Source organism: Ruditapes philippinarum, unplaced genomic scaffold (genome assembly GCF_026571515.1).
Source record: "Ruditapes philippinarum isolate M1 unplaced genomic scaffold, ASM2657151v2 ctg2494_1_1_1_1, whole genome shotgun sequence".
Taxonomy (NCBI): domain Eukaryota; kingdom Metazoa; phylum Mollusca; class Bivalvia; order Venerida; family Veneridae; genus Ruditapes; species Ruditapes philippinarum.
This window is the reverse complement of record NW_026863666.1, coordinates 262189-288426: the sequence shown is the minus strand read 5'-3', so window position 1 is coordinate 288426 and position 26238 is coordinate 262189. Positions and strand designations below refer to the sequence as shown.

The window sequence follows — 26238 nt, the reverse complement described above, 5'->3', positions numbered from 1 at the left end:
ATGCAAAAATATTTCTTTTTTCTTTTTTGTACTACTTGTAATGAAATTTATTTACACCAACATCCAGAGAATACAGAATTTACATTGCCTACTTATATTTATCATCTGCCTTTTGTTATTTACCCTGAGGGGCTCTCTTATCAGCAGGGTACTATATTAAAACACCAATACACAGCATGACTTTTGACACTTCAATCTTCTGTAACGGTTTTATGCTCATGTATGCTATTTTATTAAAAGAAAAAAAAAAACAGATCTGCATTAAAGTGAAAAGGAAGTTGCAAAAGTTTTATAATCATGTATTTAAATATTTTCTTTCAAATATATTATCTTCTAAATGTGTTAAAACTGACAAGGTAAATTTGTTAAATCTATAATAAAAAAATTAACATTTCCCAGTTCAGAATCTAAGAGATGATTTTAATGCGGAATTGCAAGAAATGTGGATAAATATTGATATGAGGTCATTCCAGAATAGTTAAAACTGATATTGGTTTTAAACGATGAGATTAGAAAATTCCACTTCAAAGACAATGATGACAATAATATTTAACATGCATATTTTATTATTTTTTACATTAAATTTTGATTATACAAAAATAATAGTCATTTATCTTAGATGTACGAGACTGAGATGATCAGGTAACCTTTTTCATTGGAACTACAATGTACAATTTCAGATTTCCATCAGAGCATTCATGAATAGATTTTTGGAAAATATCCTCTAAGATTAGAGGAATGTTTATGTTTGCCCATGCTTATCCATACATAAATGTGTCTTTAAAATACGGTTCGGGGTGTTTTCTTTTCTTTTATTAAAGGGACTCCACTGAGGTTTAACAGCCTAAAAACATAAAATTTGAATTTCTTACATAAATGAGCTGGGGCACTTTAAACAGAAATATATGCAAAGATAGTTAAGAAATATACTTTGAAATAAATTGTAATTCGTATTTTTATGCTTTTCTTAGCCCGATTTGAGAGACAAGCGTTTAAACGCTATTCATTTTGGGTCATGTTTTTACAGTTTGAACAATTATTCTGGAAAATCGAAGCGTGCGAATAATCTGAAAATTTGCATTTAAACCATCATCAAATGGTACATTTATCTGGAAAAAATATTTTCAGTCCCATCATGTCAAAAAAACCTCAGTGGAGTCCCATTAAAGGTGTTGTTTGTCGGGTTCGGGAAACAGAATATTTAGAGGTGTTCAACTTCAATAAATTTAGGGGTGTTCATTATTAAATGAGTCTCTGTCACCCAAACGGCATATTTTTCAAAAATCTCAAATTACGATAAAAGTCAAGCGTTTCTGTGACATCGATCAATACTTTTGATCTGTCATGTTTTTACATGAATTTTTCTGTAAACATTAGAGAAATTCTGATAATTTCTACCAAAACTAAAGAAATTGCAAACGATTTAATATGTTTTCCAACTTCAACTTCTGAAATGGACAAGCAGCAGTTGTAAATCGGTCCTCAGGTCGCAGTTGTCAAGAACGCCATACCAATTTCATTGAGTTTAAAGAATAACGATCAGATTACTTTAAAAAAAAGGAAAGATGTCGTAAGTTTCATATACTATCTTGTTAAAATTATTTGCACATTGATTCTCCACTAAACGTGCAAATTAGAAAATATTCTGTCCCTTGGGTATATTTTGTTGCACTGCAGTTGAAAAATACTTTTTGGGCATTCCATTGCTTCATTACATAGTCATGTATGTAAAGCATTCAAATTAATGACATAGTCTGTTGGATTTATACGAAAATATTATCATGCAAAGGTGCTGTATAACCCTTTATGCAATGTCCCCAGGCTTGGGTCCCATATTACTGTTGGTTTTACATATTTTCACCTGAAACATGTGTTGAAGAAAAACTGCTTTAGTATTAAGTTTTAATTTAAATGTCTAAGTGAGCGATTTTTATTGTTTTCTACAGTGAATTTGAAAAAAAGTTAGCAGCTGAAATGCATGTCCCTCATATATTGAACAGATACGTTACCACACTTCAGGTAAACCTGAGTAAGAGTAATATGAACTTGTAACATATTAATAGTTTGCTATTGAACTCAAGTTTTATCATATTTCATTATTCAAAAATAATTTTGACGACAATATGCATGCTAGAACCACAATGACTTTGCAATGATGAGGCAATTTGGATTATACTTTAAAGTGAAACAGATACGTTACCATGATATCCCACTGAGAAACATTTACTATTACCAGTACTTAAAAGTAGGATCGCATTTATGCATTATTCAAATATATACTTTACAAAACTTAATATTTCAATATATTTGGCAAACATGTGTGTATATCTGATATATTTTAGTTTTTTGACCAACAGATACGTTACCAACAGATACGTTACCAATATTTATTGTTTGAATCTTAATTGCCGATTTTGCTCAATTTTGAAATGGTTTCATGTAAAAAATCACAGCATAACGTACGTGTAGCCAATAAATGATGCTTTGATCTCGATTTTATTGGAAAACTAAAAATGTGAATCAGGAATTTGAAATTCAAGGATTAGTTGAGTTTTCTAGAAAATAAAATGTTGAAAAACAGGAAAGAAACATATAAAGATTTACTGTTTTATTTCCTGGAATAAATATATGTTGATATCTTTTTGGTTTGCAAAATTTGTATTAAAAATAAAATGTAGAGGACTGTATAACTTCTGGTAACGTATCTGTTTATCATAGTAACGTATCTGTTTAGAAAGAGATTTGAGTACTGTTTAATATATATAACTAAATCTTCAACAAAACTTTGGTTTAAATAAGTAATATATGGTTAGGCAATATATAACAGCACTGTAACTTAATGGGGAAAAATATATTAAAGTATTTTTAAATGAATGCCCGTTAGTTTCTAAATTTTAGTCAGGGTCGTATCAAGATTTTCTGTCTATGGTAGGGATGGACTAATTGGATATAGCTCAAAATCTTGGAGGTGCACATATATATGGATTGATTATTACTAAGTTGGTTTTCTTTAAGCGGTACCATTGTTTCTGATATAATTTTGTTAAATGTAGATAAGCATATACATGTAGGCTTACTCATATCACGAAGTATGACAAAATCAAGGATCGAGATTGTACCAGTATATAAAGAAAAAGTATATAAAAAAATAAAGACAATTGAACAGCAGATGAACCAAAAATGACAACAGAATGTCAATTCACACTAGTCTGTGAAACACTCACATAATTCAGGCTTTCAAGCGGGCCCTACTTTTCCTTCTTTTCCTACTTTTCCCTACTTTTTTTGTTTGACCCCTACTTTTCCCTACTTTTTTCTTGAAATGCCCTACTATCCCTACTTTTTTTAAAAAAAAGCTCGATAATTGATAAAAAAAATCCAGTATAAGTAGTAGATTGATTTTGATATAATCTTTATCTCAAATTTAATAAGAATCAGATGCTAGTTTAATTGTAGAAAAAAGTTGATGGAAGTAGGTCATCAGTGGTGCAAGAGGGGTTCCATGATGAGGTTGGTTGTAGCTGACATGGAAGAATCAGCATCTTTAGGTGAGTTTGCTTCTATAGAAATATTACTTAATGGTCAATTATTTTTTTTTTTCATTTCAAAATTATAATATGTTTTGTACACAGACCAGCTTCTCAATTGTTTCCCAATGATACTTATGCTGAGGGACAATACTTGCCAACATCTTTGAGCATATATAGATTTTAGACAATGTTTGGCATATAGGCAAGTTGCTCACTGTGATCATTTTGTCCTGAATTTTCATTGAATGAAAGATACTGGAAAAATGTAGGAAGTGTTTCTGAAAAATACATATGCTTTCATTAGATAGAATTTGATAGCTTTAATATGGTGGGGACTAAGAATTTTTATAACAGATAATTTAAGAATAACTAACTGTGTGTTTAGGCTTTCAGTATGCCAATTATTAGTAATGTAATCATTAAAGTTGTGAGAGATTGTTGTTGCATCCAAAGTTTACTTAACAGGTTTTTTGCTCTCTATCTTTAAATATATAATATGGCATAAATACTCATCTCTACCTTGGAATTATCTGAGACCTACTTACATTTCTCGCAAGTGTCATTAAGTTTCTTTTTAAATTCCATTTTACTCACTATTTATTATTTCAGGCCCATTAATGTATAAAAACTTCACAATGCCACATGAACACACAAAATTTAACAATGCATGGTTAATGCAAAAAGATGAAAATGGACATGAACTCCATTTCTGGTGTAAAAAAGACTCTAACTCTGAATACAGTGGCTAATTAATACATTATGAACTGTAAACCCTTGCTTTGATTTGTCAGTTTTGCATGTACTAACTTTGCATACTAAGTGCTTGTGTATATATCTTAAAATTTACTTTTGATTGTTACAAGTATCTATTTTGCATGCCTAGGTAAACTCCATGCACAACTAGGATGCTAGTAAATTTTTGCTTTTTTTTACATTTACTCCTTTTCATTTTCTAGTGTGTTATAATGCTAGTTAAAAAATCATGTTTTAACACCTATCCTTGTTCTAGTCTGTGTTTCATATATTATGCTATCTAAAACTATGTTTTTGCACATAACATTTTTAGCTCGACTATTCGAAGAATATGAGAGCTATTGTAGTCACGTCGGCGTCAGCGTCCGCGTCGGCGTCTGCGTTGGTTAAAGTTTTTTGTAAAGTCAAATATCTCAATTATTACTTGAGATATTCAATTGAAACTTACAATACTTATTTATAGTAACAAGCTACATCAGATTGACAAGTTGGATAACTCTGCCTACAATATTGACAGAATTATGCCCCTTTTTGACTTAGAAATTTTGGTTAAAGTTTTTTGTAAAGTCAAATATCTCAATTATTACTTGAGATATTCAATTGAAACTTACAATACTTATTTATAGTAACAAGCTACATCATATTGACAAGTTGAATAACTCTGCCTACAATATTGACAGAATTATGCCCCTTTTTAACTTAGAAATTTTGGTTAAAGCTTTTTGTAAAGTCAAATATCTCAATTATTGCTTGAGATATTCAATTGAAATTTAAAATACTTTTTTATAGTAACAATGTACATCAGTTTGCAAAATTGCATAACTCTGGCTGCAATATTTGCAGAATTATTTGCCCCTTTGAAACTTAGAAATTTTGGTTAAAGGTTAAAGGTCTTCAAATATATCTACTTGAAACTTTACACATGCACTTAGGGTCATAATTGGAGGGTCATAATTGTATGTCACTGACCAAGTTCCATAACTCTATCTTTCATTAAGGCTGATTCATATCCCCTTTTCTACTTAGTCTCTTGGTTAATGTTTACATGCAAGTTTTACATATCTCAATAACTATTAAAGATATTTATTAAAACTTCACATTAAGGGTCATAATTGTAGGTCACTGACAAAGATCCATAATTCTATCTTGCATTGAGGCTGATTTTTCTCCCCTTTTTCAACTTAGAAATTCATGGTAAAGTTTTGCTTGTCAGCTGTTATCTCAATAACTACTGAAGGGTTTGTGCCTTTTTTGGGACAATTTTATGCATTCATAATAATAAAGCAGTTATTTACTTGATAAAACATCTTAATAACAAGCCTTTGTACCTTTTCTGTCAAATTTATGTATTCATAGGTAATTAGTATTATTATACTCAATAAAACACCCTCGTGACATTACCTTCCGAATAGTCAAGCCAATACTGTATAATTAGACTCTCTCTAAGGCCTATAACATGAATTTATAAAAAAAAAATTAGCCCTTTTGTGAACTTAGAAAATTTAACATAATCAAGGCTCTTTTACTATCAAGCACTTAGAATAGTCGAGCGTGCTGTCCTACCGACAGCTCTTGTTCTTGTTTGTATTTTGTAACAACCATGCTATCTTAAACAAGGTTTTACCACATTTCCTGTTTCTAGTCTGTGTACAAAAACATGCTTACTTAATGTTTAATGTTGCTAATAGTCTGTGTTCTGACATGTTCATTGTTTATAGTTTTCTTTTATTATTTGGAATTTGATTAATATAAAAAATACCAATTCCAGGTTCATGTCCAGAGTCATCCTGTTGTGGAATCCCTATTGAGACACTGGTGACTGGTTTCCTAAATGAAGAAAATGCCATGGATTTTAGTTGATAAGGGTCTGTATTTGTTTTTGCATCAACTTTGGAAAAATGGTGAGTAGAGTCCTACTTTCCCTACTTTTAGGCTCTGAAGATCCCTACTTTTCCCTACTTTTTTACAAAAAATTTCCTACTTTTATCCCTACTTTTTTATTATTGGCCACTTGAAAGCCTGATAATTTCAATAAATATTCTAATAGATGAGTGTCTTTATTCAAATGTTCTTGTTAAGTTCAATCTGTTTCTTAAAGTCACAATTTATTTGACTATTTGAAGCTACACATAAAACAATAAAACCTAAAAAAAACTTTTAATGATATTGTATGTTCTGTTTAATATTAAAAGTACTGGTTCAGACATATTATTTATTGGTCAGTTGTATAAAACCCTTTATGGATATCTATCTATGTGTTTAGGGTTTTTCATTATTTTGTTCATAGAAGAACTGTGAAACAGATACGTTACTATGATTTAATATTTGTTTCCACTTAGCGGAATACATTTATACTGTTAAGTAAATTCGAGCTACATTGTGTCAATAGATAAGTATGGAACATCAGTATATTTATTGACCTAAAATGCTTTTATAAGTAACTCATGTATTTGGAATAAACAAGTCTGATTAATAAGTAACATTTTCATCAGCTTAAGTTCACAAGCTATTCTTAGACGTAGATTTTTAATAAATGTATATTAATGCATAATATTTTGTAATATATACTGGTGCTATAATGCTGAAAGAATGATAATAAATTTCTAAATCATGTATATTCATGCTAATTATTTCTATCTAGTCTCTGAAAGCAATTGGAAAAATGGTAACGTATCTGTTTTTGTACAAATCTCGAATTCTTGGTAACTTAATTTCAGGAAATATTACAAGTTTTTTGGTGAAATGTTAAAAGAACCAGTATGTGTTCAATGTTATACATGAGTTGTACCAACTAAAAAAGGTGTCTGGGTAACTATTCGCAAATGTCAATTATTCACTATTACTTACAGCCTAATTTGAATGTTTAGTGGAGAATCAATGTGCAGTTGTTAGGAAGATGAAGCATACCAAGTTCAACGTCCATTTTTATAGATAATTTCAGATCAATGTCATAAATTGTCAATTGACAATCTTGTTACACCAAAACAAATGGTCAAGTTCCCGATTGCATTGTACCTGTTTACAGCCAATATAAAACTGTTTTACACCGAAACTCTGGATGCATATATTTATTAGCAACATACATGTATTTGAAATATTTTGATATGTTTTTGTCACACATAATGAACCGTTTTAAACCGTGACATTTTGTTTGTTGAACTGAATTATGCATCTTTGACCCAGTTCATGAAAAAAATAGTTATGGTAAATCTATCTGCTTCACAAAAAGTGGGATGTAAGATGACAAATTGTTGATTTTGTTGTTGAAACTCAATGACAACCACTGAAAAGTTGAAAGGTTTTAAGTACAATGTACATGTATATATCCAAGCCTATGAGGTTAGAGTCAGCGGCATATTAGGGGTCTGTTATCTACATCTACATGTTACTCCCGAACAATCAATTCTGACTATGACTGGGAGGCGCTTGTCAGGAAAACTGTGTTAAAAGTATTAGGTGCATACTAAAAGATAAAGATCACAGATAAAAAAAGGTGCAGGATAAAAGAAAGAGTGCAAGATTAAAAACATACTGGGGGTGGGGACTAGAAGGTGACTGTCGCCAACCTATCCTTGAAGGCATCTAGGCTGGAACTGGATTTGACCTGATATGGAAGGCTATTCCAATACCTGAGAGTTCTAGGGAAGTAGGAATTTAGATGATATTGGGTACGGGACTGGGGGATCAGGAAGTTCAGATTTCTAGTTGGGGTCAGATGGTTATGGTCAACATATACAAGTTTGTATTGGATTTTATAGAACACTACAAGAGAGGACTGGAGTCTGCGGCTTTCTAGGGAAGGCCACCCAAGTTCATTTAGCATTTGGGTTACACTACTGTCGAAATTATAATTATTACAGACATATGTAGCCGCAGCTCGTTGGACACTTTCAATGACTAAAATGTTTCTGCCAGGGGTGCCATATGGTGGAACAGTATTCTAATTGCGGTCGGACATAAGTAACATAGGCTGATGTTTTGAGTTGCCTGTTTTGGGTTTTGACGTTTCTCTGGATGAATCTTAGAGAATTTTTGGCCTTGGAGGTGATGTTATTAATATGCTGTGTCCAGTTAAGGTCTTTAGAGATAGTTACTCCAAGGTACTTTGCAGATTCTGCTGATTTGAGAGTTTTATTATGAAGGGTGTATGGAAAGATGGTGGGGTTCTTTTTACGGGTGATCCTTAGCACCTCACACTTGTCTGGGTTGAACTCCATAGCCCAGTCCCGTTCCCAAACTTCAAGTTTATGTAGGTAGTCCTGTAGTCTGTCAGCGTCAGTCTGTCCTTTAATTGTCAAATAGACTTTAGTGTCATCCGCAAATAACCTGGTTTTGCATTTGACAGTTTCTGGCAAATCATTGATATATGCCAGGAACAGACAGGGTCCTAGGACTGAACCCTGAGGGACACCGGATAACACTGGTAGCTGGTCGGAGATTTGACCTTCCACCGCAACCCTTTGGCTACGGTGGCGAAGAAATGACCTGACCCAGGTGGATACCTGTTCGTTAACACCCATTCTGTTAAGCTTATGGATTAATTTGTGATGGTCGACTTTGTCGAAGGCCTTTGAAAAATCCATCACAATCAAGTCCATCTGTTGTCCACTGTCTAGGTTGTCAAATACTTCTTGGGAGAAACTCAGCACTAAGTGAATAATTGAGTGTCACCCTGGCCTGTCTGGTCAATTTGTCCAGTGCATTAGAAGTGCACAGTGGTAGGAAATTATGGGGGAATTCAACTGTAATTTAATGAGTTAAATATTTTAATTCACTAAATTTAAGGATATGCCTATATAGTTATATTGCCAGAGTCTGTTCCGAGCAATGATATTTTTTTCTGCCCACTGACTGCCATTAAAACAAACATAACAAAGAAATTAAAATTTATAAATTATGCTATTTAATTTATAAAAATAAAAAACAGCGTAAAATATAGACATAAGTTGTATGGATAAAGACAAACAGTATTTCAAATTTACATTCTAATATTATATTCATTCTTTAGGGGAATTCGAGATAGAATTCGAAAGAAAAAGAAGGACAAATTATTAGAAGATGGTGAAGAAGAAGATGGCATATCCAATCCTACAATGGTGACATAGTTTATTACATTAAATATTTATTAAATTCTCTTAAGTTAGAACAATTAACTACCTGCTTGATTGTAATAATGACAATTAAATCTTCTTCTTAGCAGTACTTAACAAACTTGCAAAAAAGTAAATATTTACTGTATAAAATATCCATAGGGTATTCTAATTTTGTTCTTGTTTGTGCTTTTTGTAAAGTGGAAAAGGGAGGTTAATGTATTAAAGAGTCTGTTATTGATATAAACATTATATATCTCCCTTGCGGAAAAGTTTTTGATGATGCTTGAATTGGGCTGTAAATTGTTATATCCTAAATAAATAAAGTAATGTTTTAATCTTTGTGTAGGAAGAAGATATTATGGATTATACACAGCCGAGTGGTACAGACTCTTCACCAGAGGTATCATTTTTATTAGATAGGACATTTTAAATGAATAGATTTTAATGTAGAAACTTGAATGTTTTATAGAATTCACACTGCATTTCATATTTTTTACAACCAATGAAATATTTTGAAATCTAAACTTTTTTTTGCACTCAACAGTGACTTAGAATAATCTCCATGTTTTCTAGGGCTTGAAAGCTTAGAGCAGAAGGTTATGTAATAAGCATTCAGTCATTTGACCTTGAACTATCAAGTTTTAGTCACATTCTAGGCACTGCTCACTTTTGTGACAATTTGTTTGACAACAAGATGTCATTCATCCCCCCATTAATGTTTCAAATTACTAATGTAGAGATGTTTGCAGAATTTGTGGAGAAACAGGTTAGAACTGGTATAGAATCCAGGAACACATGTTAGGTAACTGCCTGTTCCTGTTCAAACCAACCAAGTCACATTTTACAATGATTTTTCATTTATATACTTTAAAGTTTAGGAACTTAAGTATAGCACTATTTCATCATGTCTATGTGTTGCTTGTTTTTAAATACTGTGAAATGTTATATACATTATAGATGGAAGCAGCCGAGGCTGATGCTCTTGTTAAAACATTGAAGACTAAGAGAAGGAAGAAGAAAAAGGAGGTAGGAACAGTTAATTAATACTTATCATGGCTTATGCTTTTATCTCTTTTATTTTGTAACTTGACTGCTGATAGCAATAATGGATTAGACTTAGGTTTGTTTATAATGAAATTGTTACTGTTTTAGGACTGATAGCTGCTACATTTGTATGTTATTTAGTAACAACTATTCAACAATTTTCTTAAACATTTTCTTTTCTATTTTTTACTTACTCAGAAATACTTTCAACATTATTATATGTCTAATACTATATCTGTCCTTGTGTTATTAAATATAAGGTAAACCCCTTTTAACATCTTCCACCGAAGAAATAAGTTAACCATCTCCAAACTTAGTCCTCTAAAAACTTGCCCTCTGTCATATTTGCTTTAATCATTTTGCTTCAGTCAAATGTATTGATAAACAAGGTTGTAAAATTGAATTTTTATGTTACAGTTAGCTGAAGAAGTTATCTCACCTAAAGATGATCTTGCCCGTGAGTTGAAAGAAGCCAAGAAGAAGAGTAAAGCCAAAGTTGATGAATCTGTCCGTCAGGAGCTAGAAGACACAGCTGTCTCAGAGGTTGCTGATGATGGTACCCTGCCCATGCCTGATGAGGAAGAGGGTGAGGCAGGAGTGTCAGGGGAACCAGCATCACCTAAATCTGAGGCAGAGAGTGAAAGCAGAATAAAGAAATTGAGGAGAAAAAGTGAACAAGTGGAAGAAAGTAGGTTGATTAAAAATATTTGAAGTGAAGACAAATTTTGCTTTTTCATATGATAGTGAATATTTTGTATGTTAAGGTTTACCACACAGGGCTTCCATTAAGTTCCAATATTTGGAAGTCAGATACTGCAAAATGTTGGATTTTGGAAGTCGCGTTATATACATGTAGGTAAAGTAGGAAAAGCATTCATTTGAAAGTCACAAGCAAAAATCAAGGAGTAAATTACTCCAAAACTTACACTAACAGAAGCCCTGTGTCCATATCAGTTACCAGAAAGACTCTTGTATAAGAATAAATTAACATAGCTTCTTTATAGCCTGATTTGATTGATGCTCTATATATATAGATTTTTTTTTGTCATTCTCTTGTTATTTGCAAAGTTTAGGCAACCTTCCTTTCCCTTGTGGTGTGTATGGAATAGCAGGGGTAAAAAGCTTGGTCAGGCACCTTAGCTGAATGGAGTGGAGTGAAAGACTTACTCATAATGGACGATATATGGCCAAACTTTTACCATTTGATTAAAGCCTAACTCACAATGGGTGATATAATTATGGCAAACATTTAATCATCTGATTTATCCTAGAAGCAAGGGTATTTTTCTGGGCATTTGCTGATTTACTATTCACCAGCGGTTTATGTGAGGATGGAGGGTGTAGTGATCAGGTCTCTAATAACTGGTACAGAAAAAATGATAAATACTTTGTGAACACAAAATTTGCTGAATGAATATCATATTAAACAACTTATCCTCAGTCTGATAATATTTCTATCCACCAGCCCCAATTGAGCCTCCCCCTGAGACTGAAGAGGCCCCGCCTACTGAGGTTCCAAAAGATGAGGAAGAGAAAGCACCATCACCACGACCTCCTTCACCTGCTGATACTGAAGCAGAAACTGACAGGAAAACCCCCAGAATGGCCTCAATGAGAGCAAAAATGAAAGAAAGATTAGCTAAAGCAAAGGTTTGACTGAGTCTTTTAACTTTAAGTTATAGCAAATTAATTATAGAATTGTCAAAATGAAAAAGAAATCTTATGATAATGTCAATTTTTATTTTAACATTAATTTTTAATTTTTGAGGGGAATAGTAGAGCCTTTCTTCTTAAATTGGTACAAAACGTACTTGTGTTTTGTGTGAAACTTCATATTCATTAAACACTGGTTCACTTGAAACTTCATGCATATTTTGAGATAATTCTTGATACTTAATATCCAAATTACATAACTCTACTAGCATGATTGTGACCGAGTTATACCAATTTTTGAACCTTGAAAAAAAAACTTTTGTAGGTTTTGCATGCAAATTCCTCCTCTAAAACTGCTAAAAGGCATTATTTTTAAACTCAGGCATGTCATTGTAGATTTCTGACCAAGAATCTTGACTATATTCTAGATATTAACTTACTTATTTCCTGTATTAATATTATAAATTTCTGAATTATTTGGATTTTTTATTAACTTCGTAGCATTGAAAAAAGTCCTCCAAGCTGTCTGATTGGTGCAACTTTCACTTGTTACTTGTCTTTATAAATACTTTATTTAACATGATGAGGTTATATGTAGGAAGAAGCAATGACAGAAGTGAAGGAAGAAGCCAAGGAGAGTAGGAGAGAGCGAAGGTTACAGAGAGATAAAACACAGAAAACACGCTTTGATACAGATGTAGGTATCTTTATCATATACACTAGCCGTCATTTATATAACCCTGGTAAACTCAAGATTGTCAGATTTGAAATTATTTCACCTAATATTTTACACTGTTCCTATATTTACTTTTTATAGAATTAAATATTCTGGTGTTGACAAAAGTTGTTAAGATGTAAGAGGTTAAAGGTATCAGCCACTTAACCCAGGCATTGTGGATTGAAGGGTTACTGGGGTAACAACTATCATATATGACAACAGTATTGGTTAGGTCTATAAATAGCTGTCAGTTGTTCAGATAACCTGCAATAAAGCTTAAAGAGATTCGATCACGATTTTTGTCATAATTGGACTGGACATATTTTGTCTTGATTTATGTAATAATAATTGTTGATGAAGGTTTGAATCAATAACTTGTGTGCAAAATTTCAGATTATTTGCCAAGAAAAAAATATTTTAATTGTGAAAAATGACTTAAAAAAAAGAAAGTGCTAAAATGCTTTAAACTTGATTTTGGCTATGCATATATGATTTTAAATTTCGTTTAAATTTTATGTTTTTAGGCATTTCAATGCCTGGAGTTCCTTTAAAGTTAATATGTTACGCCATAACTTAACTATAACTTGGCATGAGGCATGAAGAAATGCCATTCCTGATAGTCTGACCTGATCTGATATATCATTTATAATGCTGCTCATTATAAACTCGCTGACATGTTATTGAAAAAAAAGTTTACATACCTGACAAAAAAATTGCAAAAGAAACTTACATGAGCTTACCAGGGTTATACCAATATTCAATCAGAGCTTCAAATATTAACCTTTATGTTACTGCAAATAAATTTCTTGAATTTTGATTGGCTGATATGTTTGATATACATGTATAAATCAGTATATACAGAGTAGATTTACCAAGTTTCATGCTTTTAGGCGTTTCTTGATATTTCTATCAATGTTCCAGATGAGTTTTCTCTCTCATCATTTGGCAGTCTACATGATATAATACCAAGAAATTATACTGCCCTCATATGAAATATATTCACATAGGTGAAAGAATAAGTATTGTTCAAGATAACTGGTAAAAAAAACTTAACAATATTAATGATATACATGTATGAATGAATAATTATAGATTTGTCAACAGATATCTGCCATTGTGTTCTCAGTGTTTAAAAGCAGACTGTTTATATACGAACTGGTGAGATTGAGGTACTCTCCCTAACTGTATATACATTATATATATTTATTCTAGGCTTAATGAGGGTCCATCCGCCCTTTCAGGCACTGAGAGTATGGACCCCCGACATGTCACCATTCATGTCCTTAAATGTTATTATCTACCAAAAGGTGACCTATAAATTTTGAATTCAGTAATTTACTGAAAAGTTACTAAATATGTATGCAAGTAAATTTACAGGTTTAAATACATGTATATATATGGTATGTCAGCCAATGAAATTTTAAGGTATTTATTGACAGTATTATTATTTATAGTATATATGTGGTATGGTTAATTTAGATAGTAAATGTTTTAATGAGGCCTAAATGTTTCCCTAATATTGGAATAAGGTGCAGTCTTTCTTTGCTTTAAATGTTACTTTCTAATCATCCATTTTAATATGTGTTGTAAAGCTTACTAGGTAAATTGCAATATTTTTCCTACTTAAACATTTATCCTGCTCAATATTTGAGATGAACTTGTCTTGTTTTGAATACGAAGCTGTCACTTACAAGTTAGAGAGTTTTCTATGATATAAATTTATGCTGAATTATCTGATCAAATTTTCATCTTGATATCCCCAGAATTAATAGCTTCTAATGATAGTAGCCAAAATGTTAGCTTGACAAGTTCATTGTAAAAACTGAAGCAGGATAAGTGTTGAAATATAAATTTGTGCCGTTAATACATAACACTTTCTATTCATGCTGTAATTTACATTATATGTAGATCTGCTTTACAGAAATTTGATACAGTGTATAGATGTGTATTATATGAAAATTGACCATTAAAACAATTTTTTAAATGCAATTCCTGGTATGTCTGTATTTTGCCATATCAATTAAGTGGCAGGGTATTTAATTTATTAAAATCTGTGTTGAATGTCTAGTCATTTGATGTTATTTAAGAAAAAAGATATTAGAATATGGTTCTTGAGAAATATAATTTAGATACAGAATAAGGACTTAATTATAATGATTATTTTTACTAAATTTTAGGATGAGTTAATGATAAATCAGATTTAATTCAGGGTTCAGGATTACATGACTTAGTTCAGAATTCAGGGTATATTTTATAAATAGGCATATCATAATTAAGCATTTCCAAGAACCAGAACAATTCTTATATCTTGTATGACTAATATATTAAGTACTTCTAACATTTTATGATTTATTTCCTCTTTGTTTTCAATATGTTTCTATAGCAACCAAGATCAAAGTTTGACGAGGTTTGTAAACAACCAGTTACCCCACCCATTTGTTACAATTAAATCACACAGTTTTGTTATGAGATAATCTCACTTTGTTTGGTCTTGAATTGCAAGTGTGTTATATTAGGGCTATTATGTAAAATTTCATGTTTTAAGAAAGATAGTGCTAGTGTTAAAAAATATTTAAAAAAAACAACTAAATTTATGGAACAGATATATATCATAAATTTTAAATGAAATTAAAACTTTCAACTGTTATAGTTGATTTCCATTTTAAAGAAACTCTTCGATTATTTAGATTTCATGTCTAAAACATTGTTGAATTACAACTTTAATGAAGACAAATTCCATCAAAAGATGTACATGTCAGTAAAACATCAACAGATATTATCATAATTATGAATGGTTATTTTGCATCTGCTTTGTTTTCCACATCAAATATTTACATAAACTATATGTTCAAAGGAACTACATTTTCAAAAGAACTGATGTTGACATGAACTAAATATTTAGATGAACTGCATGTTTAAACAAACTACTGGTTTATATGAACCAATGTTGGTGTGAACTACATGTTCATGTTAACTATGTTTTCATGTGAACTGCATTTTGACATGAACTACATGTTCACACAAACTATATCTTCACATGAACTGCTTGTTTGAATGAACTAAATGTTTAAATGAACCCATATAAACATGAACTACAAATTCACTTGAACTGTATCTTTGCATGAACTGCTTGTTTAATGTTAAAATGAACCAATGTTGACATGAACTTAAATTCTCATGCACTACATGTTTACCTGAACTTTATGTTTTCATGAACTACTTGTTTACCTGAACTACATTTTTAAATGAATAACATGTTTAGATTATTTCCCACTTCTGCTGCAAGTGTGTGATTTTTGTTTGTTTTTTATTTATTTTTTTGTTGTTATTTTTTTCTTGTCTCTTGAAATAAAATCCTGCCTGATTGATCTTTTCTGACTGTGTGATTTGTGTTCTGAGTTGGGGTTTGAATTTGACTGTTCACAATTTTTAAAATACAGAACCGTAGTGATGACTTCTTGAGAAGAAGGAAAATGACTCCTTTAAAAAGATAAAGATGGTTGAATAAATTGTTTATCAATAAGGCTATATTTATTATTCATTTAGCTAGTTAGCTAGTATCAAGAAGTGTCTAAACATAAACTACTTTACACAGTGATGTCACCGAAACTGAAGTAGTTAAAAATTCATGAAGTTAATGTATTTTCAAAGTTGCTTTTGAAATCTTAGAAGTTTGTTGTTTATTTTTTCTCTTTGATGTATTCTTTTAGTCTGCTAACTTAATAGGTATGATATTTAGATGTCAATAATTGGGAATTAATGTACATGTCATTCTGAAATTATTCTGTTATTTCTTAGATAGACATTTATAAGTAAAACATGGATTATAATACCATCTCTGCTTTATTTTAGAATTTACCTTTTTCTGTTATTTTGTAACTTTCTTTGTTTCCTTATATTTATTTATTTTGACTTTTGCTAATTTCTATTAGTTTAACATCTGAGGGGATGCTTGTTATATTCGTTTTTAGATAATAATTATGTGATAGTTTTGCTTTTAGGAAACCTTTCTGTATATATATTTATTTTTTTAAAAAGAAACTTAAATGAGGTTTAATATTGTAACAAATTTTTCTTGAGGAAAATTGACTGTAAAATGTATATCATGCATAGATATAGAATGATTGAATTATTTTTGTGAATTTAAAGATGGACTTAGAGGAACTGGAGAGAATGACAGAAGAAAAAAGAAAACTGAGGGAAGAAAGGAAGAAGAAACTAGCAGCTACAAGAAAAGAGGTAAGGTCTTTGATTATAAAATTGTCATGGTTAAGGACACAAGTTAACTTTTTTCCTTAATTCTTTTTCAATATTTTGAGAAGAATTTTTTTTTTTGAAAGAAGAGAAAAATCAGCATGCTATTAAGAAGAGAAAAGGGCTCAAAATATGCAGAGTTAAAAAAAGAGACACCATTTCATTGTTACTTATATTTTTAAAACAATCATTATTTGAAAATACAGTATAACCTCTGCATAGCAACAACATTTGGAAGACAAACGATTTTTGGTTGTTACTGAGAGATGTGGCTCTAGAGAGGTTAAATTTATTGGAAAATCTAACTTTAGAAATGTAAAGAAGTGATTTCTGTACAGAGGGGCCGCAGAGATTGTACTTAAGTTTGTTTTCTTTCTTACAAGTTTATGAAGAAACTTCTGTCTATAATTTTATGAAAAAAAAATCAATTAAAAGACTCAGGTAAAATATGATATTTTATTCTTATTTGTTGATTTTGAGCTCATTTTCCCCCCAATTTTCAGGGTATTTATATGCCGTCTGCGGAGGAAGCATTTGATTTCTTTACTCGAGTGTGGGAACCAGAACCTAAAGATGAAGAAGAGGAGGAACCAGTGGAAAAAGCTGAAACTGAAAAGAAAGAAAAAGAGGAGGGTGAAGAACCTAAAGAAGGTGAAGAACCTAAAGAAGGAGAAGAGCCCAAAGAAGGAGAAGAGGTAAAATGTTGAAATTGTTTTGTTTGATGTGTTTTAGTTTACACTGGTTTGACAGTATTCCAGTCATCTATTGGTGCTACTGTTACCTTTCAAGTTCTCTTGGATTTTGTGCCAGTACTGTCCTGTTCTTTTCTCAGGTAACTAGTAACTTTAACTCGTGTTTCACTTGAAACATTGATATTGACATATTTAATGGCATTTGACATTTTGTGGTCTACAAATTGTCATTTAAAAACATACATGTATGTGTTGTCTAGTATTCACACATCCGAGGTTTGTAGACTTAATTAACTCTCTCTCTCTCTCTGTTCAGGTTATCAAACAAACTTAAGAAAAAAATAAGGATAAACAGTGGTAAAAAAGGATTATCGAGTTAAAAAATTTTGTAGTGGAATACTAGACATAGCTAGAGTGCAATTCAATAAGAGTCAAAATACTAGTTTGTCATTTTCTCCGTTATTTTTTTTATTGTGCCACTACCTAGGGTGGAGACAGTTTTTAGATTTGCATGTTTCAATCTGTCTGTCATGCTGTCTTTCTGTAGCGGCATCAGTGTCGTATGGTCACATATCTAGTTTTGTTGTATATATCACTGAGATAAGAGCTTTTGTTTTTTCAGGGTGAAGGTGAACCAAAACCTGGTAAATCTGAAGATGAACAGCCATTGATTCCACAAGATGAGGAGGAAGATATTGGGTACGCTCTCACTGTAATGTCTAAAGCTGAATACCCTGACCCAGATGAGGTGGTTCGAAAAGAAGATTTGATCTATTTCTATCCATCTAGTGCAGAAAGTGAGTGTTAATTGTCTAAAATTTTATATTGTGAAAATATTGAAATTGTTGCTAAATGGTTAAAACCCTATCTGAAATAGCAGCGTAATATTTTGTTCTGGAACAATTTATTATGTTTACGACTTAACATACAATATTTATGTGTTATAAATAATGGAGACATTCTAGGTTACAATATGTGAGATTCAACCATAAGATTATTGAAAGAATTATAAATTTTGTAAAAATATTTCAGTAGATATTGCTCAATTAATACCCTGTAAGTACTTTGTTAAGACCTTTCTTTCTTCAGTTGAACAATTACTTTTGTCAGTTAACTTTTCAACATCATATGTGACACATCTTGTTATTTGTAAGAATGTTTGTTTGTCTTATAAAGTTCCGGCAACAGATAAAGTTGCGAAGGAGATGGAAGTGAGGCGTTTGGAGGAAGAAGGATTCTACGTCGGTACCCGGCCTTCAACCTCAGGCTGGAACCAAAACAGAATGGAACACAGGCTTCTAAAAGAGGGTGAAAAGGTACACAAATTTTATACATATATTAGTTTAAAAAACACTTATGATTGATATATATATTTTATCAGTCATTGAAATTTACTTTGAGCAATGACAAGGAAATAATTCAATTTACTTCCGGGAATAATAAGTTGTTTTATCTTTCACATACATATTTTAATCTTTTAATCACTGATAAAATATGTGTTACAGGTAATATTTATTTTGGTTCTAACATTAAGATGTTAAAAATGTGTAATAAAAGTGTGAATTCTTTTATCATGCTGGTACAAAAGTAATGTCATGGTATATATTGAATTGACATCATGACATGTAAAGATATTGATTACTAAGGTCTCACATATGCAAGTTATATTGTTTTGTTGGATAATGTATAAGTCAGCCTTCTGTTTGTATGAGAAATATTGCAGATGATAAAACATTAAAACTCTCTAAATACATTATGTTTTAAGGCATTTGTTGTCAATTAATGTGCCTTTAAGTTTATATGAAATTATTTCAGGTGTGTTATTGATAATAATTGATATTGATAGTAATTTTTAATAATATTCAGTAAATCTGTTATTTATAGAATTTTAATTTCATCATTATAACAGATAGCAAAAAGTGACACTTTTTTTATAAACTCTTTTTTTTTTTATATCAATTTGATCACATTATTTGCAAATTTTAATGAATAATACAGCAAACATTGTCTATTTATAGGGACATGAATCAGCTAAGAAATGGTTTGGTGAGGATGGTAAACTGCTGGCATTACCAGATCCATTAAAGGTTATGCCCTCTAGACCTCCAGTAACAGAAGAGGTGGAACCATATCTACAGACTGTCTATAAGAAGGTAGACAACATTTTTACATTATATAATGAAACATTTTAAACAAATTATTATCCAGAATAATAACTTTATTTATTTGAATGCCAGCAATTGTTTCATCTCTTAAAATGTATTGTAAGCATTGCCTTCTAAATTTCTTCATTTTTAATTTAAAGTCTATTTTTGTTAAATATTGCTTGGTTGAAATAGAAACAATGTTACCCTGGCCCTTGGAAAAAGTCTTTTGAAGATCCTTGTCTTAGTAAGGTTCTCAACAGATTATGTTGTTAAGATACATAAAGCTCAGGACATTTTTAAGGTTTTCAGCATTTTTAGTGCGACAGAATGAAATTTTTTAGTACATGTTCTTACTCCAAAACATATGGGCTTCAACATTTTACTTACACGTCTTTTCCGCAGAAAATAGGTCAGTATTACTTTGAAATTGATCTTTTGCAAGGAGCAAGTATCCAGATAGCCTCTGTAACAGAATATGCTTGGAAAAATGCCTGAAGTGGCATCCCAGTTAAAGTTGGCCAAATTTGAAAAGCAACCAAAAAATATTAAAAGTAAAATGTCTTTGGAAATGTAAAGAAAAATATGATGTGTATTGCAGGCAATAATGAGAGAGTTTGACAACCGATATATAGACGGTACGACAGAGGGCGGAGGACAGTATCAACTTGATGTTGATATTAACCAGATATGTTTCTCCCACCATCATTTATACAGTAGAGAACATGTCCTTGCACAGAAACTCACTCAGATGTATCAACAGTATGTCATACGACAAAAGAAAAATATGACAGAGTATTTGGGTCAGAAGGTGAGTGTTTGCTAGTTGCGATATATGCTTGAACTGGTTGATCAAGTTATGTGACTTTAAGTCTTTGCTTTAATACGACAAGGTTTCTTTTGTCTATATTTTTTAAGACTCTGATATCATTAGAATATGTAGGGCAAGTCCTTTATAAAAGTGAGGCATGTTAGTGTGAATAATTTGTTATGTTAGTGTGAATAATTTGATAGCTTTTGTTTTACTTTTTTGTCAAATGAGAAAGCCTAAATTTGAAAATTTCTTACAGTCTATTTTGCATAATATCATTAAAATGACTTTAATAATATTCATTTAAAAGTTTTGTCTATCTAAAAAAATATACTATGAGTGCCTACAAAAAGTAGGTCTGCGACTAAGTTAGACATAAAAAAATCAAACATCTTAAACAGCTACAGTTTCTTCTACATATTTTCAGCTGTTTAATTTGTTCTTATTAGCGTCTAACTATAACATAGAAAAAGAACGAAAATATATTTTAATATACAATGCTTAATGACAATATATATATTTTCATATTACAGCTGAGGGCATTAAAGGATTCTGCATTACATCTACAAGATCATATAGCAGCTCATAGGGTAATTATTTCTCCTTGTTTCTCAAGTTATCTTTAGAATAAGATCAAGTCTTATATATTTTATCTGATTTCATTAGTAACTTTACACTTTGTTGTTTTAATATATAGGAATAAACTGCTGAGGCCAATAGTCGTTGTTGTCAATTTCTAGACATCAAAATTACAAAGTGGTACAGTCACTGCTAACATATGTATTATTCTGTTGATTCCACTTTTTTCTTGGGCTTAAGTTTAACTTTCTAGCTTAAGGAACATCGGTGATTCTACTCAAGTGCCCGTTCGTGCCTGAAATAATGCACGGGTGGGCACCTGAGGTCTTCCTCCACCAGTAAGGCTGGAATATCGCGATATGACCTATACTGTGTCGATGTGACGTAAGACCAAAAAAAAAAAAAAAAGTTTAACTTTTTCTCATCACTTGCAAATTTTTGTGAGCCTAAGAAATTTTAATTTGCACATACTAAATGTAGCTCACTTGCAATTGTTTTAAAAGTATTTTATGTATGTATGAAAAGCTGTTAATGTTTATTGCTGTATCCATTTTGTACTTACAAATTTAATTTAAAGGTACTGTAACTATGAAGTTTGAAAATGTCAGTACTAGGGATAGAATGAATTAAACACTGAACCTGCCAAAATAACCATCAAGTCTTATTTTCATAGTTGCATGTAGAAAAAAATTTATGTGGGGGTGGGGTTGTATTTCTTTTTATTTTCTTTAACATATTGAATTTTTAAGTGTTTCTTCTGCGCATTGTATCAAAAACCAAATTTCGACAATTACGTATTTGTGTCAATGAGCAACAATTTTGTAACTATTTAATAAATTCTGATTTTGTCTGTTATTTTAGAGTGAACATACCCTGACTGACAGATCTAACTATGAAAGAAGACTTCAAGAATACAAGACAGAAATCAGGTAAATGTTCTAAATATACAACACGGCTCCAGATAAGTTTTTAGTGCAATGAGTATTTACTTATTGATTATTTTGTGAATGAGTAAAATTTGAAATCTGAAAAATCTGGCAAAAGTAATTACACTCAAAGTGATGACTGGGATATTTTGTTGCCTTATTTTACTTAACAGTTTTGCTACTTGACTTGGCTCTATGTTGATGGCCCCTTAATTTAAAGAAATATCTTAAAATTTAAATGAACTGTTCCAAATTCAAAGAATTAATCCTTTGCACTAATTCAGCAGGTTCATGTATATTCAATATGATACATTTCCGCCATTTTTTTTTACATCAATATATTTTACTGTGTAACAAAATTGACTTATATAAAATAATGACTTTGTATTGTAAAATAGACAGGCAAGATTACAGCGTGATAGAGAAGAGAAGTCGGACAGGAATTTATTAAAGAATATCATACATACATGGAAGGAAATTAGAGCCCAGAGAGACCTTCAGAGATTCACTAACACACCTGTCAAACTGCAGATAAGAAAGTAAGTGTTTACTTATATTCTCTTTTGTTGTTTTGTCTTAGTTTTTTTTGTTGTTGTTTTTTCAGATGCAATATTACTAACACCAGCCTGCGCATCCGCAAATTCTGATCAGGATCCATGCTGTTTGCTTACAAACCCTTTAACAAGTAGAGAAACTGATAGCGACCAGCATGGATCCTGATCAGACTGTGTGGAAGCGCAGGCTGGTCTGGATCCATGCTGGTCGCAGACACATTATGTTGGTTTTGTCATGGTGCGGCTCTAAATATAAACTTTCACAATACTCTCATAGTTAAAGTATAAACATGAACAAAAAAGAATTCTAGACATTGTATATGTAATGTTATATCACATTGACACTTATATTACAATATATTTGTTATGTCTTATACATTACAGACAAGAGGTGGACAAGACACAGGATCAGGCTGTGTGGAAACTAGAACTTGAGGAAGAGGTGGAAGAATTAAGAGATGAGCATGAGAGAGATTACAAACATAAAATGTTATCTTATGAGGAGGACATTACCAAATATCAAAAACAACAGCAAGCCAAGGTAAATCTCATTGAATCATATATCATTTGATAATGTGTCTGCCTGACTGGTTCAGTGGGTAAATTTTTAGCTCTGTAGATTTCAAAATTCATCCTGCACGAGATTTATGGATCTTAAAGTTTAAACTGCATGAGGTATATAGATTGCACATATTAACATGTATTTACAATTCGCAATTAATATTAACAGTGATGTTCTTCATTTGATTTTGTAGTGTTGAATATATTAGAAAAGGTTATATTTTTTCTATTCTTTATTAAAACAGAAAGATGCTGAGAAGAGGTTAAGGAAATTAAGAGGTAGAAAGGGATCAAGGCAAAGTAGTGCCAGTGCCCTATCGGGTGGGTCAGGACTAGAGGACTACAATGAGGTGGGTTGAGTCTAGTTGTTTTTTTTCCTTTGAAATATTTTTAGCTCGACTATTCGCAGAATAATCGAGCTAATGCAGTCACCCATTTGTCGGCGTCGGCGTCCCTGTGGTTAAGTTTTTGCGTGCAAGCTGGTATCTCCATAACTACTGAAGGGAATGCATTGAAACTTCACACACTTGTTCTTTGTGATTATCTAACATGATTGGCACAAGTCCCATAACTCTGTTTGCTTTTTTGCATAATTATGCCCCTTTTTCGACTTAGAAATTCTTGGTTAAGTTTTTGTGTGCAAGCTGGTATCTCCATAACTACTGAAGGGAATGGATTGAAACTTCACACACTTGTTCTCTGTGATTATCTTACATGATTGGCACAAGTCCTATAACTCTGATTTGCTTTTTAGCATAATTATGCCCCTCTTTCTACTTAGAAATTCTTGGTTAAGTTTTTGCATGTAAGCAAATATCTCCATAACTACTGAAGGGTTTGTGCCTTTTTTGGAACAACTTTATGCATTCATAATAATAAAATAGTGATTAACTCGATAAAACATCTTAATAACAAGCCTTTGTACCTTTTCAGACAATTTTATGTATTCATATAGGTAAGCATTATTATACTCAATGAAACACATTTGTGACAACTTTTCGAATAGTCGAGTGTTACTGCCCTCCGACAATTCTTGTTAACAAGTACAGTAGAACTTCTATGTGTCGAACTTCGATAAGTCGATTTTCTCGATGTGTCGAAGTAAAATGAAGTCTCGATTTTTTTCCCCTATATATTCCTTATAAAAACCTATATATGAGTCAAAATTTTATGTGTCGAATTTTTCGATGTGTCGAACTTTTTTAGAGGTCTGTATAGAATAAATCAAGTACTATTTATCACAAATAAGTCAAAGTCCTTCAATTATTTTGACAACTTCGATCTCAAGACTTTTTTCACACCTTTTCTAGACGCGAAGATGATTTCCGATCAATTTGTGTGACAGGTGTTAATTACATAGCCTTGCTTTCTAACAGCCTTTGTTTGCATTTAAATGTGTGATAAAGTGCTTTAATTGTTACCATTCAAATTTCTGTAGTGGTATTTGAAGGTAAACAATAAGAACGACTTTCATTTGAGAACTTCAGTGACCCGGTGTCACGTGATAATCACACGGGGATATATTTACTATAAGCTGGGTCAGTTATCTCCCTTTCCTTTTGTTACGCCTTTTGTAACTTGCTTGTATACATAAACGGCTCGAAATTTTGTCATCAATTGAGACCTATTCATGAGTCAAAGTCCCGATGTGTCGAAGTTTTTACGCCAGTTCTTTCAACTTCAACTTACCGAAGTTCTACTGTATATTGCTTAATGTGACAAAAACAAATAAGGAAAAGCCTCCTGTCACAAGTTCAAACTGCTATGAAACTATGAAAAATGCTTCAATACTGATGAAACTTGGCACAAATGTTGACTAGACCATAGCCTCTGTAACAGCATGCTCAATCTTAAATTTCCTGTAACATTGGCAACGGGGGACATCTCAAAATTGCCAAAAATAACTATTTTGCATTGTTTTTTTCCATCAAAACTGATTTCAAAGAACTGCAACTTCTCAATAGATTGAGAAAGAGTAAATGGCTTTTCAGCGTTGGTTACAGGTTACCTTATGATTGACATGAGGCCATTTCTTTAGCCTGTCACATGTCCAAAACTTTCTTGGCGATGAGGAGGGCACCTGCCCCCTTCAAACCCCCAAAATAGAAGGGGCAGATCCCCAATCTGCCAACCCCCTGATATACCTTTTTGATGGGGGGGGGGGGGGGGGGCGTGCCTAAAAAATGGTCACTTTTTTTATCAACATATCTCAAATGAAAAACAGTGTTTGGGGCCAAAATAGGGCATTTTTTCACTGTTTGAGGGGGGTGAAAAGTGGTCAAAACACGTCTATATGAGGTAAGGGGTTAAACAATGTCATAAACAACAATGTCATCTACTGCTAAAAAATCTGCAACTGACCAAAAAGCAGATGGATAAAATTGATTTTGTGCATAAGGTTTGAGATGTACATCTTTGACACTAACTTTTGCATATAAACAAAATTTTAGATGTAAACTTACTGTAAAATCATCTGAATAATAAACTCCTCGAATAATATTTATTCATTGTGTTATTTACAGAAATTGCAACATTTTCATTGATATGTTATTTAGTTTCCTGCTCACAGAACAGAATTGTTATTTATTTACGATGGTGTTTTTATTCCAGGAAGCTCAGAGAAAAGACCAGGAAACTTTAGACGAGGCCGACCTAACTCAACCGGAACTTCCGGAACAATTTGATGAAAATACTGTCAGAGAAAAGGTGAAGGCAAAGGCATTAGAGAGTAGACGGAGACCTGGTGAACCCAAACTAGATCTTGAATTATCTAACACTGCTTCAATAACACCAACAACAGAATGTCCCAGGTACATGGAAAAGATTTTGTTATTTTATCACAGCTTAAAAGAGTATAAAGTTATATGTAATGAATTTTTTGTTATAAAATCTGTGAAATTATGTTTTTCCCTAATCTAATGGTCAA

At 31.8% G+C, this 26238-nt stretch overlaps 1 protein-coding gene across 7 annotated transcripts in view; it reads left to right on the top strand.

Annotated features, from left to right (window-relative positions):
• Positions 1 to 1298: 1298 nt before the first annotated feature.
• LOC132722921 (coiled-coil and C2 domain-containing protein 2A-like) overlaps positions 1299 to 26238 on the top strand; it is a 60346-nt gene continuing 35406 nt past the window's right edge. For 6 of the 7 annotated variants that reach the window (XM_060707541.1, XM_060707539.1, XM_060707543.1 and 3 more), the window contains exons 1-20: positions 1299 to 1570; positions 9292 to 9379; positions 9723 to 9776; positions 10334 to 10402; positions 10838 to 11108; positions 11886 to 12070; positions 12672 to 12770; positions 15175 to 15198; positions 16941 to 17030; positions 17549 to 17740; positions 18360 to 18534; positions 18914 to 19053; positions 19756 to 19890; positions 20483 to 20692; positions 21226 to 21282; positions 22133 to 22200; positions 22596 to 22736; positions 23136 to 23292; positions 23558 to 23662; positions 25923 to 26122. In XM_060707541.1, coding sequence (XP_060563524.1) covers positions 1566 to 1570; positions 9292 to 9379; positions 9723 to 9776; positions 10334 to 10402; positions 10838 to 11108; positions 11886 to 12070; positions 12672 to 12770; positions 15175 to 15198; positions 16941 to 17030; positions 17549 to 17740; positions 18360 to 18534; positions 18914 to 19053; positions 19756 to 19890; positions 20483 to 20692; positions 21226 to 21282; positions 22133 to 22200; positions 22596 to 22736; positions 23136 to 23292; positions 23558 to 23662; positions 25923 to 26122 — 2465 coding nt within the window. In that variant the 5' untranslated portion in view covers positions 1299 to 1565. The remainder of the gene's footprint in view (positions 1571 to 9291; positions 9380 to 9722; positions 9777 to 10333; positions 10403 to 10837; positions 11109 to 11885; positions 12071 to 12671; positions 12771 to 15174; positions 15199 to 16940; positions 17031 to 17548; positions 17741 to 18359; positions 18535 to 18913; positions 19054 to 19755; positions 19891 to 20482; positions 20693 to 21225; positions 21283 to 22132; positions 22201 to 22595; positions 22737 to 23135; positions 23293 to 23557; positions 23663 to 25922; positions 26123 to 26238) is intronic. The other variant, XM_060707542.1, reaches the window with a different exon arrangement.